Source organism: Myodes glareolus, chromosome 5, assembly GCF_982192425.1.
Source record: "Myodes glareolus chromosome 5, mMyoGla1.1, whole genome shotgun sequence".
In the NCBI taxonomy this organism is placed as follows: Eukaryota; Metazoa; Chordata; class Mammalia; order Rodentia; family Cricetidae; genus Myodes; species Myodes glareolus.
In genome coordinates, this window is record NC_142030.1 from 48282841 (window position 1) to 48302433 (window position 19593).

Below are 19593 nucleotides of genomic sequence, written 5' to 3' on the forward strand. Positions count from 1 at the left end.
TGGGTGCCCATAGCTCCCTGAAACTCCAGCTCTGGGAATCCGACACCTTCTTGCCTTTGTAAGTACCTGCACTCATGCCCACACCCATATAGATGCACACTAAAACATAACAATTTTAAAAAATTACAGAACTTATTTTGAAAACAATATACATATTCATTATCAAGAAGGAAAGTTCAGCACAAATAGAAAGCTGGACATGGAAGCTCACATCTTGAATCCTAGCACAGGGAAGGTTAAGGTAGGAAGACTGCTGAAAATCCTAGGTCAGTACAAGTTATAGCTTGAACCCACCCCAGAAGGAAACAGGGAGCGATAAAAGCGAGGTTCCCACGGATCTAAAATATTCCTCAATCCCTAATGTACTTACAGATACAGTGAGGTTTCCCCAAACAATACTCTCTGCCGTCACATTCTTTCTCTTCCACAGTTCTATAGTTTCATTGCTAGGGTCAGACGGCTCAGCACAAACACATCTGAAAAATCAGAGCAAGATAAGTTTTAAGTATCCTACATTTAATGTTTACATTTTTCTAAATCAATTGCGCAAGTCTGTAACTTTTTTGTTTGTTTGTTTGTTTTTCAAGACAGGGTTTCTCTTCAGCTTTTGGAGTCTGTCCTGGAACTAACTCTTGTAGACCAGGAAGGCTGTAACTTTTAACATCTCAGTATTTCTTCCATGTATAGCAAGCATGGAAAGTAAGAAGTAAAAGAGGAAGCAGAAGCAGGGCACCCCAAGTCTGAAGCCATAGTGGTGCTTTACAGGGTATTCCAGACAAGCTGGAGCTATGAAGCAAGACCTTGTCTTTATTTAAAAAAAAAAAAAGATACAATGTGGGGAACAGCTGTAGGAGCGACTTTCGGGTGACATCGGTAGAACTGACATAACTGGCAGTGACACATTTACTTAATAACATTAGATGGATATGTTTGGGAAGGAGAAAGACACCATCATGTTTACAGCAAGAATGTTTACCTTTCCATCCTATCCCCTTGGCCTCCACAGCACCACTGCCCTACTTATGCTCACTTTTCGTGGTCTTAAACCTTCTTAGCATGGGTGGTAGCACAGACTACACTCCCAGCACCCTGGAGGTAGGGCAGAAGGAAAAGGAGTTCAAGGTCATCCTTGGCTAGTCTGCTACCTGAACCTTTTTCACCTTGTGGTGTGAGGAATGAACCCAGAGACTTGGCATGATAGGCTCTCACTACCTACATCCTTAGGTGTAACACTCACTCTTCAACAAATAAAACCACCATCATAATATGAGATGCCTAAGATCAAAGAGTTCAGTTCATATCCAGAACCACTTCAACTACCAACTTGTAAATGTCAAAACATCCTGCAGTATAAGCAAAGACAATATAAAGAGGACGTTACACGAGACTGGGCATCGACATGTCTAGTATTTCCAAGTAGCTCAGGGTCCAACATTTCAGACCCCTCCCTACTTTGCTCATCAAGCTAAGACTGTGCAAAGAAGGTAACAAGAAGATAAAAATGGACTGAGAGAAGAGGACAAGGATCTGTGGCACAGGGGCAAAAAAGATGGCCTATTTGCCTTTTGCTGTTGATTATTTGGGGTGTGTTTGCCTCTTGTAGCTCAGCCTGCAGTCAAACTTAAAGGCTGACCTTGAGCTCCTGATCTTCTTGACTTTACCAAAGCACTAGGTTTCCAACGTGAACCACCACACTCAGACTGCCTTCTCTCATGTTTTTATTTCTGTTTATGTTTTGAATGCTTTTACATTTATTTATTATGGGGAAACAGGGCATGCCACCAAACTTCTGTAGCAGTCACAGGACAATTTTAGGAATTGGTTCTCCTTTCACCATATGAATCCTAGAGATTGAACTCATCTGTCAGTTTTGGCAGCAAGCAAAGGTCACCCACTCAACCATCTTTCTAATACACCTTTTGTATCCTAATGGTCACATTTCTCCTTGTAGTAGCACTGAAGCACATGTGACTTCTGGACAGCAAAGAGGGCATCCCAGACATACTGGACTTTTATTTTGCATCTGTAACTTTTCTTAAAATGTTTATTTTATGTACTTTGGTGTTTAGCATACATGGATGTCTTCATGTCAGATGCCTTGGAACTGAAGTTGCAGACAGCTGTAAGCTACCAAGCGGGTGCTGGAAATTGAACCTAGGTCCTCTCAGAGAACAGCCAGTGCTCTTAACCCGTGAGCCATCTTCCCAGTCCCAATGTTTGAAACGTTTTATAACCGCTACACATGACTTTTCAAATATTCTTTTATTCACAGCCTAAAATTTCCATTTCTCACTGAGTTGGAGGGAATTCATGTCTGGCACTATAAACCTAGTCAACAACTAGGTTTATAGCAACTAGCTGAACAACTAGCTGAAGCTAATGAGGTCATGGACCCTAGAGGTGAATCTGTCACTTTTCTAAACCAGTACAATTGCAAGTTACATTCTAAACACCCATTCTTGTGTGCACAGTTAATATCCCCCTCATCAAAGAAGCTTGCTTTTGCAGCAGAGATTCACAAAGAGCCACAATGGGTGAGAATGCAAAGAACAACTTCCTGTGGGACGCTCATTCCCACATCTACAACACAACCGCACACCTCCGGCTCAGAGAATATTGCAAAGGAGAGTAGAAAGACTATAAAAGTCAGAGGACCAGGACACCCTAGTAAAGCTGTACTCATGAAATCTTAACAATGTAGCTATTTAAACAAAACCAACACAATAACACCGGTAGATATCCCACTAGGGATGAGGGCAGTCTCATAAGGCCCCACCTCTAGATGAAGAACTACAGAGTGGCTGCTAAGAGAGGGAAAAATCAGTCTTCTCCAGGGACAAGTACTGTGACAGGTCAAAGTGGTCAGCCCCAAACACAAACATATTCAAGCAATATAAAATGGGGTAAGCAGGTTGTATTCATATATATACATAAGTGTCTGTCTGTGTTGTAGGATATCTGTACACCGTGTGGAGATACATTGCTGTGATTGGTTTAATAAAGATCTGAATGGCTAAGAGCTAAGTAGGAGATAGACTTGGAACTTCCCAGCAAAGAGGGAGAAAGAGGAGATGAATCTCAGAATGTTGTGGGAGAAGCAAGAAGACATGAAGAGGAAACAGGAGGTGCAAGGTGAGAGAATGTAGATTAATATAAATGGGTTAAGTTATAAGAGTTAGTAAGGAACAATTCTAACAATAAGTCTCAGTGTCATTATTTGTGAGCTGGTGGTGAAAGAAAAATTCAACTGTGTGTGTGTGTGTGTGTGTGTGTATGTGTGTGTGTGTGTGTGTAAAACAATAATAATTTAAAAAATCATGATTTTGAGAGAGGAAGGGACAAGGAAAGAGTTCGAAGGCGAAAAGGTAGGGAAGAAATGTTAATACAGTACTCAGGTAATTCTCAAAAATTAACAAAAAAAATTAATTGAGATGGCAGAGTTCAAGGCCAATCAGGTCTACATAGCTAGTTCAGCCAGGTATATATAGTGAGATCTTGTCTTTAAAATAAAATGTGAAAGAATAGAGATGCTCAGTGATAGAGCTTGCCTACTATGGTAGTTTGAACATAATTGGCCCCCACAAGCTCATAAGGAGTGATACTATTTAGAGGTGTGGCTTTGTTGGAGAAAGTTTAGCCTTGTTGGAAGAAGTGTGTCACTGTGGGAGTGGGCTTCATGGTCACATATATGCTCAAGCTATGCCCAGTAACACAGTTCAGTTCATGTGACCTGCAGATCAAGATGTAGAACTCCCGGTTCCTTCTCCAGCACCATGTCTGCCTACATGCCATCACGCTTCTTAACATGATGATAACAGACTAAATCTCTCAAACTACAAGCCACCCCAATTAAATGTTTTCCTTTTTAAGAGCTGTCATGGTCATGGTGTCTCTTCACAGCAACAGAAAGCCTAACTAAGGTAGAAATCAGTACCAGGGACTGGGGTATTGCTGTGATAGACCTGACCACATTTTGTTTGGAGGAATTTGGACTTTGGAACTTAAAATTAGGAAAGCAGTGGAATGCTTGAAGTGCTGCTTAATGAGCCATATTAGTAGGAGCACGGGGACAGTGATATTCAGGGTCCTTTGCACTGTGTGGGGCCTGACTAAAGAGGTTTCAGGAGAAGAATTTTAGTATGTTGTTTAGAAATCATTCTTGTGATATTTTGGTAAAGAGTGTGGCTGCTTTTTGCCATTTTCTGAAAAGTCTGCTTGAGGCTAAAATGAAGAGTTTTGGATTAATTCCACTGGCAGAGGAAATTTCAAAACAACCTAGTATGTGGTTACTAGTCTTCATGATTATAATGATTTATAATGAAAAGGAACAAGTTGAGCAAGGAAAAATACAAAAATTACAATTTGAGGAGAAAAGGGCATCAGGAAGTGGAATGGAGCTAAATCCTGTGTTCAAGGAGATAAACAGATCAAGAAATGAAATAAAGGGAGTGATGACCTCAGGGCAAGATTCCACCCAGCTAAGCCTCCAATCTGTGAATGGGGATTAAAGATAACCTCAGAGCTGGAAGTAGTGGTACTTGCTCTTAACCCCAGTACTTCAGAGGCAGAGACAGGAGGATCTCTGAATTTAAGACCAGACTGGTTTACAGATGAGATTCAGAATAGCCAAGATCAGGCAGTGAAGGAAATCATCAAAACCAGAAAGTTGGTGAAGATATAAGTGAATGAGAGCACCATGTTTCAGGCCAACAACAAAATTTGACAGTTTCAGCCATGTGGTTCTGGCTTTAGAGTCAAGGATAGAAGAAAAGAGTTGTGGAATCTTCCTCTGTGACTAAAGAAAGCAGTTGAAGTCAGGAATGTGTCAAGGGTGACCCTGAATAGAGGTCTAGAGAGGCCAGTGCGTGAAGCTATGAAGGAGAAGCCCGGATTACCTTGGAGAGTTCAGGATGGAGAGCTGCTAACAGGGAGTGGAACCAGCCCAAGAGAAAGAACTGTGTTGTAGTCAACAAAGCAGAAAAGAGTTGGAGATCTCAAGAATGTTTTGACATTAGACATGGAAATACAGAACCTGGAGTTTGCCCAGCTGGTTTTCATTCTTGCTTTGGTCCAGAATTTCTTTACTAAGTTCCCTTTCCTACACTTTGGACTGGTAATATATGTCCTGTGCCATTATATGTTGGTAGTATGTGATCTATTTTTATAAGGAATTACAATTAAGAGATTATATGAATCTCAGAAGAGATTTTGAACTTTAGACTTTTACATGAGTACTGTGATAGACTATAAGGGGTTTTGAAGTTGGACTAAATACATTTTACATTATGATACTGTTACAAGCTTATGGAAACCAGGGAGTTTGGAATGTGGTAACTCGAATGTAATTGACTCCATAAGTTCAAAGAGAGTGGTACTGTTAGAAGGTGTGTTTTTGTTGGAAGTATGTATAGCCTTGTTGTAGGAAGTGTGTCACTGTGGGGGTGGGTCTTAAGGTCTATGCTCAAGCTATACCCAGTGACAAGGTTCACTTCCTGATATGATGTAGGAAAAGGAGCTGAGAGTTCTACATCTTGAGTCACAGGCAACAGGAATTGAACTTTCTCCTTTATAAAAGTTGCCATGATCATGGTGTCTCTTCAAGCAATAGAAACCCTAAGACACCTACCATGCGCAAAGCCCTGGGTGCCATCTCAAGAGCAATGGAGAGATACTAGTGAAGTACCTTTCTTGACGACAGTATACTATATGTAAAAATGACAGGTACATCTGTTGAAATTCTATACTTTAAAAATGCAATTATATAAAATACGAGGAATACATAAAATCATTAAACCAGTAAACAAGTGAATAAACTTTATCAACTATAATTCTACCCATGAATGCTTGAATAAAATTTCATCTGAAACAAATGCCAATTATACTATGGCCTAGATGGTAAATACAACTAAATAAAGTGAATACTACATTGCAAAAATTGCATTTTCTTTCTTTTGGTTATGTAGCACAGGTGGACCTTTAACTTGTTGTACTTCCTCCTACTTTAGCCTCCTGAGTAACAGAATTAAAAATGTGTCCCACCATGCTGAACTCTCAGAAAAACAAAGAAACAAAACAACATTAGAAAAATATGCTCTGATATTTTAGAAAAAAAGATATTTTAACATAAGGAAGAAACTTAACTTTAACATAAGAAGCACTTACGTGTAGCTGGTCAGTTCATCCAAGTTGTTGTGCATATTAAATGCATATATTTCTCCTAGATGAAAGAGTTTCTCCAAAGCTTCATAAATGAATATGATACAAATGAGAGCCGCAAAAGCTTCTTCTGTGAACCGAGTAATGTAACACACAAGGCTGCTTGCATCTGTTGCAACCAATACAATGCACAAGAAAGAAGTCCACAGACCAATACTGGTTCTTAATGATAGGTAGGAAAGGTGATAATCTCTGTTGAGAAGTATAAATGGGAACATGATCACCAGGTACATACAGAATAGCATTTGCACCTATGGTTTTTCGTAACAAGCAGTAAGAACACAAGCAACACAGGATCCCTTTAAAAATAACAATCACCAAATGGCCAAAATAATGATTAGGTGAAGTTCTGTGTTTTTCTGCTTCAACTGGAGACTTGGTTATTATATTATATTAAAGATTTACAGTAAAAATATGCTAGGCAATAAAGGCATAAAGCCACTAACCCTTACATTAGCAAATAGCTATATCAAACAAATGACAGGTTAAAAACAACTGCGGCTAGCTTTCCGACGACGAAGAATCCACGTGTAAGGTGAAAACACTCAGCACCCCAATATCTTGCCACCCCTCTTCCTTCTTTACCCACCACTATCCCTACAAAAAGTAGTTTCTTACTTTTAATTTCAAATAACAGATACTCTAAGTTATTTCATTCCCTGTTTGTCAGTGGAGCACGCCATATAAGAATTAGAACCAGCTTAGCCAATGAGCAGAGAATCAGGGCAAGAGAATTACAACAAATATTCAGATACCTCTGCTGTTTCAGGTTAAAATACTTGACTGACCATACGCCATCCAGAGAATGGTATTGTTAATGCTGAATTCAAAGTCTATTAGCTATAGTATGCCCATGTTGTGAACAGCCTAGCTATAGATACTAACCCTGCACTCTGATAGCTCTGAGCCCTTTCCTCTTTACACAAGATTGCCTGGCAAAGCCAGCCTTGGGCTTTCAAGATCTATTTCACTCTATCCTATGTAAGAGCTACATTTCCCCTAACAAACAGTTCAAACACCTTACTGGTTTAATTTTGCAAGCACTAAGAATTTTTATTGCTCCCCAGATGATTTGCTTATCAATACTCAAATCCACTAAATGAGCATTGATAGGCAATCTTATTTTCCCTTACTTCTACATTACTGAGAAGAGGTAGTAGGAGCCTTGGTAAGACAACCACATAAAAGCACACAAAGATATTGCAGTTCATAAATAGTATACAATAGAGGGGATGAGAATTACTACTTACCTACAGAATTTAAATAAAATTTTTTCAAACACTAGGACTGGACCTGTGCTCCCCAGAATTGTTAGAGGCTGCCCAGCAAACAATGAATATGCAATCCCAGTTAATGATGCTCCAAAAAGAGACTCTATTGCACTCTGTTTAAGGGAAAATGAATAGAAGTAACACATCAAAAAGTGATCTCTAACCTACTACAGCATCTGGAAACCACAGATGCTAGCCAAGCAGTTACACATGTATCAAGTACATCAAGAAAACTGCTTTGTCTTTGCATATTTAGTTGAACTTTTGGCAATCATCCTTAGCCCAACACCCAATATTGTAAGACATAAGGCGCAAAGGGAAACACAGGGCTTCAAGTTCATCAGTGATGTTTTATTTCTAAGCCCATACAAGCAGAAAAGCATGAGTTATTTTTACTATTCTTCTATGACTAAAATAAATATTTTTCACTCTAAAAATAAAAAGCACATTAGATACTCAATATGGTCATTAAAAATAATCTCCAAATAAGTAAACATGTGACCCTCAGTTTTCTAAAAACCAAAAAAAAAACTTTGCATACATTTCTTGGAAATTAATCTAAAGTGATAGTCTTAATTGATTTACTTTAAAATGACAGAGGTAACATAAACAAGGTGGGGAGTAGTTCGCAGAAACAATAAATAAGCATTTTATCATTAAAGCTCAGCAAAATGAGAACATGGAAATGAAAGCCTTGGAGGAGTTCTCAGTGAGTAAGACAGAGTCAAGTTTTGTTTCACTATGGCATTATAGGCTGGCTAATGAGGTTAAATGGTGAAGCAATGACAATGTGCTATGCCACTAGACAAAGGGTAGGATCAGAGAGAAAGGAAAAGAATTTACCATTGTTAAGCATCAAGGCCAACTGGGGTGTGCTATCCAGAAAGGAGAAAGCCCAGGATTGGTAAAGGCAAGACAAGAAGTTAAAAGAAACAAAGCTCCTGAAACAAGAGACAGCACAAGAGCAGGCAAGGACGGGGTTGCCCTGGAAGCCTGACCAGAGCCTGAAATGCAGCCTTGGGGCAACTTGGGAGCCTAAGGACTTTTATTTTTAAACTGGTTGATGACAATTAGGAGACCCCACAAGTGTTCTGAAGGCACCTTCAAGCCATGTCTGTTACCTAGGGACGATCACACAAAAGCAGCACTTCTTATCAACTTCAACAGCATCTTTCAAACCAGAATCATAAAGTAAACAAGCCTCCACATTAATAACATATTAATCATAAAAATAAATGTTTTCTCTCTGAAAAATAGGGCTTCACTACAAATCACTGATATGCAACCACCAACTCCTTATTGTACTAAAATATGTACATTTTAAATCTGAATTTAAGGTGAACTTGAGTTAGAGGTGAAAATGTCTTAAGTGAAATTCGGGGGAGGGGATACAAAACTGAAAAGAAGGACATGTCAAAACTCAAATGGGGCAGGTGAGCACAAAGCAGAGGCCTCTCCCCACGTGGTGGGTTAAAAATGCGAACACTGTCACCAGAAACTCCTCATTTACCACTCCCACCCTACCTTCCCCAATATGGAGCTGCTTTACATGCTCCTCTCCACTCTTCGCTCCTGCGGTCTGATCTGTCGGCCACTCTCCTCCTCCTGTTCTATAACCATCTAAGCTCCCAAACACCCTCCCTCCCCACAATTCACCTCAACGCTCATGACCGGCCTTCAATCTTTGTTTCTTCTTGCTGCTCTATGCTTCCAAACGTGAGCTCCTAAAATGTACACTTCTATAAAGCAATGGAAGCAAACACCTCACCTCCCCATTGCTTCCTCTATTTCTGCCCCTTCATTTCCTAGCTCTGCTCTGTCAGTTAAACAGTGCATGAAACACGAGCTCCCATTTACTGTCGACCTTTCTGATTAGGCTCCCTCTGCTACCTTTGTCTCTCTTCCTATGCCAGGGTCAAACATACTATCTCAGGTACAGGGTGTCCAAGGGCAGAAGGAGAAGACAGGCAGTGACAGTCCATGAGCCAAGCAGCAATATTTCTAAAAGGTAATAGCTAAACCACATTGTCACAGTGCCCAGTAGAGCTATACGTATAAGTTTTGATATCATAGCAACTAAAAACATATATGAACAATGATTAAAGGAAAACGAAATCTAAGTAGTAAAAAATAAATTCAGGATTACAAATTTTCAGTTATTTAGAAAAAGATGTCTTTATAATTGAATTGTTACCCTATTTAGCTACTGTTTTAACCTTTTATCTATAAAAATACAAAATTTTTTCAAACGTATTATTAAAGCAAACTTTAGAAATCAAGAATTATAAATCATGTCCCTTAAATGCCATTAAAATATATGTATACTCCCCATAAAATGCCATTCAAGATTTTATGATGCACCAGTTCCTGCACAGTTATTAGCAAGTACAGCAAACAGGACTCTACATTCACATGGGAAAAGGGAGGCAGCACGCAATTACAAATAAAAGTTTTGTCAACTTTCAGAGAGATTAAATAGCAAAATGAAAACAAAGATAACTTCAAATTTTCATCCACTATCCAGCTACGTTTGTTGCTTCAAACGGTCTCAGTTCAGTGACCAGCTGGGACTGAGGAGTTAAATACAGTCATAACCCTAACCCTATGGTAACTATCAGGACAGGGAGCCCCATGGATAAACTTCCCACCATGACCCACCCAGAGCAGTTCATCTCCCCCACAACCCACCCATCCCCCAGAAAACAACGGAAGTTTTACTCAATTTATATCCATATCATCAAGCAAGGTAAGATAAACTGTTGGTATGTTTTTTGTTTTTACCTCAACTGTGCATCTTCTCCTGTTCAAATGGCTTCCCCATGTTTTCCACAGCAATTACCTTTGGGGGAAGTCTGCTTTGGGACAGGTTAATGCTGTGGGTCGACTCTTCAAATACAAGCACGAATAGTGAGACAAATGCATACAGACACTTGCCTCTGAGGAGCTGGGAGCCTGGCCACTACCAATCTTTTGTACTCACTATTCTGCCTTCTGTAGCTTCTCCAAGCAGCCCTCCAAAAGTGATTACAGGAGACATACAGGCACAGTATAGGAAAAGAATCGAGGCCAGGCACTGCAGACTTAATGCATCCTTGAAGTCACTCAAGAAAAAAGGTGCTTTCCTTTTGATGTCAAGTATCAAACCACCAAAAAGCCTAAATAGGTGAGATGAAACTCGTCAAGCTGTAGACTAGAGGATTCTAACTAGTTCACACTAAATCTATGGGCTACATAAAACTGTAGGTGCTTACTATTTTGCCAATAAAAATTTAAATCATGGTATAACTTATAGAAGATATACTCATTGACTCTAATTAAATGATGTCAGGAAAGAAGATCTCATTAAGTTAATGGAAATATAACATTAAACTACAGATTATATGCTGAAAAGGCTGCAGGCAAATGACTTTATAGGAGCAACTCTGAATGCAAATATACAAGTAAACATATAATAAACAAAACCTAACCAGCTATGCATGTAAATGTGCAACTGCAACTCTATTCTTTATCTGCAGTACAGAGCTGAAAGACAATGAGCAGTTATAGCTTACACAGTAAGTACTATGTAAGTAGAGTGAATGGCTCGCTAACATTTAATACAGAAGTCAACTAATAACTATGTTTAATGATTTTTAATTCTTGAATTATTTATATGAGTATTTTTGTCCAGGAAAAAAACCTTAAAAGCTATTTCAGTACATTATTACATATGGAATGAGTATATTAATAAAACTAAAAGGTTTTATTACGAATAAAAACTTATATTTGCATTAAAACATCAAAACCATACCATTTAAACTTTAAAAAAATAGGCTTTTAGATATATTTAATTTGAAAACATTCCAATAAAATATAAACACCCTAGGAGATAGGGACTTTTGTTCAATGCCATGCTTCTTGTTAGCAGAACCCTGCCTGGTATACAAAAGATACTAAATAAATACTGCTGAACTGAAAATTCAGAACAGTCTTATGACTCAGGATATATGGGGATTTTATATATCTATATATACCAAATGCAAGAAAATAGGAGAATACTAAATTTAAACTTGTGAGGGTTTGGATGCTGCAGGCTTTACCATTCTAATTTTTTTAATCCTAAAGGCAAGTTGACAAGCAGAAGTGATTCTGTCACAAAAGGAATCAGCTTTTAATTTAAAAGATATCAATGACAATGTAGAAAATGAATCTCCATCATCAAATGAACAACTGAGTACTTAAACAGGTGGCAAAGGAGGCTCTCAGGTGCTTGAGATGAACGGGCCTCTAACTAGGTACTAAGTACAAAGAAATGGTTACAGCCAATAGGAGACCAGCACTATTGGCGGAGAGATAAAATCTTATTCTCTTACGTTCACAAAGATAAAATCTTATTCTGTTCCATTTCACTAGTCATTGATAGTGACTGTGTTGAACATATTAGCTGCTGTTCTTGTCAACAGTGTCTGTATAAGATACCCTAGTTATATAAACAAAGATTAAACTCCAGGTCCTTTAAAACCAGTGACTACCAGTGTCCCATTTAATACCAATAGTTATACTTCACAACAGTATGGAAATGCTGCCACAATCAACTACTACACAGTATTTTAAACATATTTTATTACACTTTACCAGGTAACATTTTTATCCTTTACTCTAAAATTAACTTTCTAATTTCTCTAATAATGTCTCCAGATGCCAATAGTAGGGTCTAAACATGCTTGTCCATCTAATTTTACAGTATTTCAAAAAGTAATGTTCATGTAAGTTTTAAATCCATGCACAATGTATAAAAATCATTCACTGTAATTCCTCTTTAATCTCTTAATTTTTTAACTAGAAAAGGAATCTATATTTTCTTTCAGAACCTTTGTAGATGTTACCAAAAAACCCACATAATAACTACAAATTTGAATATATGTCCCATTATTTTCATTTTAAAATTGGTATGTGTTATTAAAATTGTTTCAAAATGCATAAATTCTCCTTAATGTTATATATCTTACAGAAAATGAGTTTTTACAAAACCACAGAAGAAATAATGTATGAGATTAGGTTCCAAATATTTGAGGAGTTAAAACAGAAGACTGTTGGTGCCTTTCTATCAAACCAGTGCTTAATACCCCAAAGAAACAACTGTACCCACCGTCCAGTCCTCTGCAGCTCAGGCCCAGCATGATGAGCAGCCTCCTTAGGAGGCTCGGCAGACATTGGAGCAGATCCATTGGGAAACACGGGTATCTTCCTCTTTTCCTGAATTCCACAGAAATACACTTTTAGAACTCAACTTTTAAGAAAACTGACAAGGTATCTTAGATGGCTAGAGAGAATATTACATCTCATGAGGAATTTACACAAGCACAAATGGGAAAAAATGTTTTCTAGTATAGCCCTTTAAAACAATAACATTTAATAACATTTTTAAAAGATGCAATTTAAAAGAATTTACCATCTGTTTCTGTTCACATTATAATTTATGATTAGCTCTCTGCACCTTTTAACATCAGTGTATTATAAGACATATATACCATTTCAAATTACTGTTCTGCAGTAACTTTTTTTGTTAGTGTCCACTGCTGTGACTAAAAGCAAACGAGAGAGGAAAGGGTTCAGCTCCTATGTCCTGACTATAGTCCTTCATGAAGGGACATCAGGACAAGGAACCTAGGGCCAAGAACTGGAGCAGAGACTATGGAGGAACACTGTTTACTGGCCTGCTTCTCATGGCTTGTTCGGCCTGACCACTAGCTAAGGGGTGGCACTGCCCACAGTGAGCTAGGCCCTTACAGACGTCAGACTTGCCTATGGAAACTTTTAATCAAATATGATTCCCTCCTTCCTAAACAACTCAAGCTTATGGTAAGCTGACACTAGCAAGGCCAGCTATAAACATAAACATTCTCGTAAAGAAGCACATTTTTTCACCAAAATGTTTGTAATACTACTCGTGGTTAACTGCCAAAAACAAATTTTTCATTAATCTTTAAAGATGCTCCTTTCCCACACCTGCACTGCCGGTTCTCAGGGGACTAAGGCAGGAAGTTCAAGAACAATCTGGGCTATGAAAAAGATCCTGAACTTCAAGAAAAGAGGGAGGGAGTAAAAAAAAAGGCAGAACCCAACATTTTCCCTTTACTAAAATATTTCCTTAAATAAATAACACAAGAATTCCTTCAGTATCCTCTTATATTTTATTTTAAAATCAATGAAACCACTTCTAAAGGATCTTTGCCCCGACGTGAGCACAAAGGAGTATTTCATAGGTTACCTCAACAGAGAACTGGCTAAAGGAATACCTATGTGCAGATAAACATATATAATGCAAAGAGGGAGGAAACAGAATAAGCAGGGAGAAAGACAGACATATGTGTCTTAAAACTCCCACGGACCTAGATACTTTATTAATATAGAGTAGCTAGATTTGGACAAAAAAGGAAGATCACCACTTGAAAAGGTCAAAGCTAAAACCAATATGTATCTTAGATCAAAGGGGAAACAAAAAACAATACAGAAGCCCAAGAAAGTAAGAACAAAGGAACACATGACATAGCTAAGTTGTAGCTAAAATATGAAAGTATGAAGTATCAATCAGTGGCACATGCTTATAATTCTAGTGTTTTAGACACTAAGGCAGGAGGATCACTACAAGTTTAAGAAAATCTTGTCTACAAAACAAAAATCAAACGAAAAAAAAATTTTTAAACAAAAACTTTAAAAGATGAGGATTAGAGAGATGGCTGAGTAGTTAAGAGCACTGACTGCTCTTCAGAGGATCTGTGTTCAATTCCCAGCATTAACATGGTGGCTCACAATTATGTGTAACTCCAGTTTTGGGATACTTGATCCTAGGCACCAGTCACGTATGTGGTACACATTCATATGCAGGCAAAACACCCATACATATAAAATAAAATAAATGTTAAAAAAAGGAAACTTTAAAAGGAAAACAATTAACTATCTTAGGAAAGAAGAGAAAACAAATCTTTGCTGGAGGATGGTGGAGGGGTGAGCAGATCAGCTAAAAGCAAGAATGAAAGAAAAAAAAGACCCATCTTTAAAAAATCTAAAATAATTTTGCAAACTACTCTTTGAAAAATATAATAATTTATCTATTAGTCAAACCAAAGATATGTCAGGATATAATTCCACAAACCAAGGGAAGTTTAATAGGTAAACTTTTCCAAAAAAATTTTAAAATATCGTCAAAATGGGTAATACACCAGGCAAACAAAACTTACCAGAACTGACCTGAAAAAGAAGAAAAGCTCACATAAACCAATTTTCATAAAAGAATGAAGCAGTTTGTTAAAGCCCACACTTGGCAAGACATGTGGCTCAAAAATGTATACCAGAAATATCCCAAACTTGCAAAAACAAATTATTCCATATTATTTAAAGTGCTCAAGAACCACCACCCCAAAGTTATTCATGTGTTTGTGAAAGAAATGTACTAATAATAGTACATGAAGAATAAAGAGATTTCACTCACACACACACACACACACACACACACACACACACACACACTCACACATACGTTGATAAACTTAAAATGATGCAAACAACAAAAGAGTAGGCAGATTATGAACATTTACATGTCCAGGTACAGAATAATCAGAACCACAAAGCTGACAACAGACAAGCACACAAGAGACATAGTATCACATGGACATCTTCTCTGAATCTACCTTTGGTTCCTGTAGCTCCTTCTTTTAGTATCAGGGTTCAAAATTCAGGGCCTTGGGCATGCTGACAAAGTGCACCCACTGAGACAAACCCACTGTAAATAGTTATGACTTTTGAGTTATAAAACATGCATAACTCACATTTTTTATTACAAGTTTTTAACTTAAAAAAGAAAAAAGAAAACACCGCCAGAAGCATATCCAGGTTCTTACCTGAGAAGGAACACTTTTTGGAGGCTCTATGCGTATGGAAGGATCCCACTCTCCTGGAGGAAGGACAGTTACTTGATCTAAAAACTCATCAATTCCAGATAAAAGGTCATTTCGATCCTTTGCTTTATAAGCTACATCATGAAAAATCTAAGGAGAGAAGATACCGAGTATAAGGATTTTACAGTGGACAGAAAGAACTGACTAAATTAAAATGCACTTTAGATGCAGAAATAAATTCTGTGCTGGAGCAAGGGCACCATGGTTAACAGCAGCACTGCATGAGGAGGACACACTTTCAGTTCCCAGAATTGCAGGGTGGCTCACAACTACTTGTAATTCCAGTTCTGGGGGATATGACACAACCTCATGGACTCCATGGGACCTGCACTCATATGTGCATGTACCCCTGTGCACATATGCATAGAATGTAAAATAAATGACAAAAATAAAGTCACTAAAAATGGCATAAATTCTCATCAGCTGCAGACATTCACCTCACCTAGCAAGAGTTAATCCATCATTAGTATGGACTAACATAAATAGATCAATCAACAACAAACAACTGAAGAAAATGATGAGTTGATACAAAGAAAATATTTCACAGATAAATAGTAATTTTACAAGATAAAAACTGATTCACTACAAAATAATTCATTACAATAATGTCAGGTCATTGTATTTCTGCCATTAAAGTGTTATTTATCCTGAAAATAATTATGGTCAAGAGAAATAAAAGTTCAAAAAAGAATAAATATTAAGCAAAGTGCAGAATGAAAAGCTGACAAGAGAAAAATAAGCAGCCAAGCAAAACTGTTGCTGAGAAGACTGATAAGCCAGTAACTGAAGGCAGAGGCAGGAGAACTGGTGTGAGTTTGAGCATAGTCCAGGCTATACAAAAGACTTCATTCAAGAAAAGCCAACCAGCCAACAAAACAAACAAACAAAACAGTGATAACTGAGGGAAATAGTAAAACAGTACTTAGGAAGACAGAATCACAGTTGTACTGTACAGGGAGATGAAGAGCAAAACTCATCCAAGAAACAAAAAGGAAGCAGGGTGTAAGTATGGGATATGTGCAAGGTTCCCTGAAAATACCAGAACAAGGTTTGATCTGAACGTAAAGCAGATGTGGTGATTCATATCTTTATCCCAGCACTTGAGAGACGAAGCTAAGACTCCCAAGAGTGAGGCCAACCTCAGCTACACAGCTAGTTTGAAGTATGCTTGGATTATAGAGAAAACATAACTCAAAAAAGGAAAAAAAAAACTTTAAATAATTAGGCTATGGATAAATTCTGGATCCAATGTTAGACTTATACATGTTATTATTGTCAATGTAGGTAAGAACTCCAAAGAAAAAAAATCACTTGTATTGCCACAGTAAAGGTCAGAGTCTAGACCAGAAAAATGGCAGTGATTACAGAAATATATGATGAGGTGACACAGATGAGGTTCAGGTTTACAGGATTTCTGATGTTCCGTGCAGGTATGTTGGCATGTCTGGCAAAATCTTCTAGAAATCTCTCTCAAAGAAGCAGAAGTCCTGATCACTAAAGAGTTTACAGCCAAACACAACAACAAAATCAAGAGAGAGAAGTAAGGAGAAACAATAAAAGTCCCAAGGAAGCCTCAAAAAGGCAACACCCTAAAAGCTAGGACAAAACAAATTTCAAAACGTCAAATTAAAAGAATAGCAGTAAAACAGATGAAAAACTACCTACTATTGCTAAGAAATAAATCTTAAAACCCTCAACAAATGCATGTGTTAGAAGAGTAAATATGAAATAAAATAGCATAGACATCAAAGATCATTTTATAAGCTTTACTATGTGAGAAAGAAGGGCTATAATTGCATATTCACTGTCTAGCTCAAAGGGATTTGACTGTAATTACCTCATCAGTCATGAGAGTGGCTATGGATCTGCCAATTTCATGGTATTGTGGGGCCTTCCCTGCTGGGCCCAGTAACAGAAACAAAAACCTAAGGAAAGATTGAAATATGCAGATTTTAAAAGAAACAACACATATACACAAATCCAGGAAACTTCTACAAATAATTCCATTATAAACACAGAAGCAACACACAGACCTTCTTTGCAATCACCCACAAGAACCAAGGGGAAAAAAATGGCAATTCTATTGAAAACAGATCTTAACTGAGTGTGGTGGGCAAGCCTGCTATTCCAACACTTGAAAGGCAGAGGCAAAGAGGTTCTGAGTTCAAAGTCATCCTCTCAGCTTAAGCAACAGGAGATCCTATTTCAAAAACCGAACAAAACAAGCAAAAATCAGATCATGAAACTATAAAATGCATTCACAATTAACTCTATCAACTTACCCCTTTCCCATTTTCCTTAGTGCAAAACAGTTACTAAGGAAGTGTTTCTCATAAAAATTTTCATCTTTTATATCCTTCTAGATGAAACAACTGGGCTGACCTCGAACTCCTCACTCAGTCTTCTGAGTGCTGGGTGACAGATTTGCAGCACCACACTGTTTCCACGCTGATTTCTTTTTTTGGAGAAAGGGTAGTGTAACCCAGGATGATCTAGAACTTACTGTGTAGCCAGAGGTAACCTTGAACTTTGGATCCTCCTGCCTTCACTGCCCCTCCACTCAAGTGATGGGATTGTAGGTGTGTCCCACTACACCTGGTTTATGGAGTGTTGGGAATTGAACCAGGGCTGTGGGCATGCTAAGCAATCTCTCTACCAATTTGAGACACATCCCTTGTCCTACACTGATTTCTTGAAAGCAAGGCCTGTTGAATCAAATAGTTCAGAATATACACGCAAAAAATCTGTAATCTGAAACTATTTTTGATCAAAGCTTTAACACTATAAATATGGCATTTAGTTAAGTAATTTTTCCGTGAAAGAAAAGAATTTCCAACTTCAATATCAGACCTGTTTCTATAGCAGATACTAATATTTTAACTATTTTTATAGGTAATAATACAAAATTATGGGTTTCATCATTACTTACTTAAGCCTTATATATAAAATATTAGTATTTTGATCCAAATACTTATGTTCCTGCTTTATGAAAATTTACAAATGAAGTAATCGAATAACTTTCCCTCACTTATCAACACTGTATCATTAGTGAAAATGGAATAAATATATATAAAATAAGTATTTTCCATGAAATTCCTATTAATTCTTAATTACTGAGTCGGTCATAAGAACACATAATCGACCACATCTCTCCATGGTACTGTGAAAGCTCCCTGCAGAAAATCCCCCTAGTACAGTGCATATGCCCAAAGGTCAGCACTCAGGAAGCTGAGGCAGAAGGATGGTCAGAGATAAGAAGTCAACCTGGACCACACACGTGACTTCATTTAAAACAAATAAACAAACAAACAAAACCCATCAAACAAAAATACAGTAAAGAATGTTAATTTCAAAACAAGTCATATTCACAATTAAGCTTCTGATATTAAGGATGTCCTTTTCATGGCTCATGCGCTAATCAACACAACCTGCTAATTCTTCTTTATGATCTCAAGCCAGATTAATTTGTTATCCAATGTACATGAATGAAAAACCATGACAAAGAATTTTGCATGAGTACACAAAGGATGGGCATGTCTAAAATAACTAACTGGCCCAGGACAGAATGAGAAGTGAGCCTGAGCAAGCCATCTTCTGGGTACCCAACACAAAAATGAATCTCAATGACTGGCTTTGTAAAACAAAAGTTCATAAGATACCAAACTTCTTATAAAGATGCAAATGAAGAATTGTTTTCACGCAGTATTATTACAGCAGGAGAAGGTGACTCCAGCCTGGCTACGCAGTGGTCCAGGTCAGCTGCAGAATGGAATCAGGTAGAAGTTGGAGAAGGGAGGATAATTGACACTCTTGGACTGAAAACCAGCAGTTACACAGCGCCCTCGATCACAAAGGAGAACTGCTCATTACCTAGTGGGCACAGGGACCTCAGTCAGCCCGGACAGGAGAACTGCAGGAGCCAGTCGCACAAACGCAATAATCGGTCTCTCCAAGAAGTCCACTTCTCCCACCAAAACATTGGATGCTTCCGCTCCTGTGGGAATTTTCCTCATGAAATTCATGTCAACCTATTGATAAATGAATAATTTAGAAATACAATTACTTAGATATGAATAAATGAATGACTTTAAAACTACTACTGGCAATCAAAACTTGTTATCTAAAAGATGCATAAACACCAAAACTCCCACAGATATAAAGAATGAAGT

General features: G+C 37.8%; 1 protein-coding gene across 7 annotated transcripts in view; it reads right to left on the minus strand.

Moving 5' to 3' along the window:
* Positions 1–19593, minus strand: part of Slc4a7 (solute carrier family 4 member 7) — an 84932-nt gene that overhangs the window by 21877 nt on the left and 43462 nt on the right. For all 7 annotated transcript variants that reach the window (XM_085687911.2, XM_085687910.2, XM_085687909.2 and 4 more), the window contains 8 exons: positions 19295–19452; positions 17262–17349; positions 15368–15514; positions 12616–12722; positions 10468–10642; positions 7467–7600; positions 6163–6408; positions 371–476 (listed from right to left, as the gene is read on the minus strand). In XM_085687911.2, coding sequence (XP_085544037.1) covers positions 371–476; positions 6163–6408; positions 7467–7600; positions 10468–10642; positions 12616–12722; positions 15368–15514; positions 17262–17349; positions 19295–19452 — 1161 coding nt within the window. The remainder of the gene's footprint in view (positions 1–370; positions 477–6162; positions 6409–7466; positions 7601–10467; positions 10643–12615; positions 12723–15367; positions 15515–17261; positions 17350–19294; positions 19453–19593) is intronic.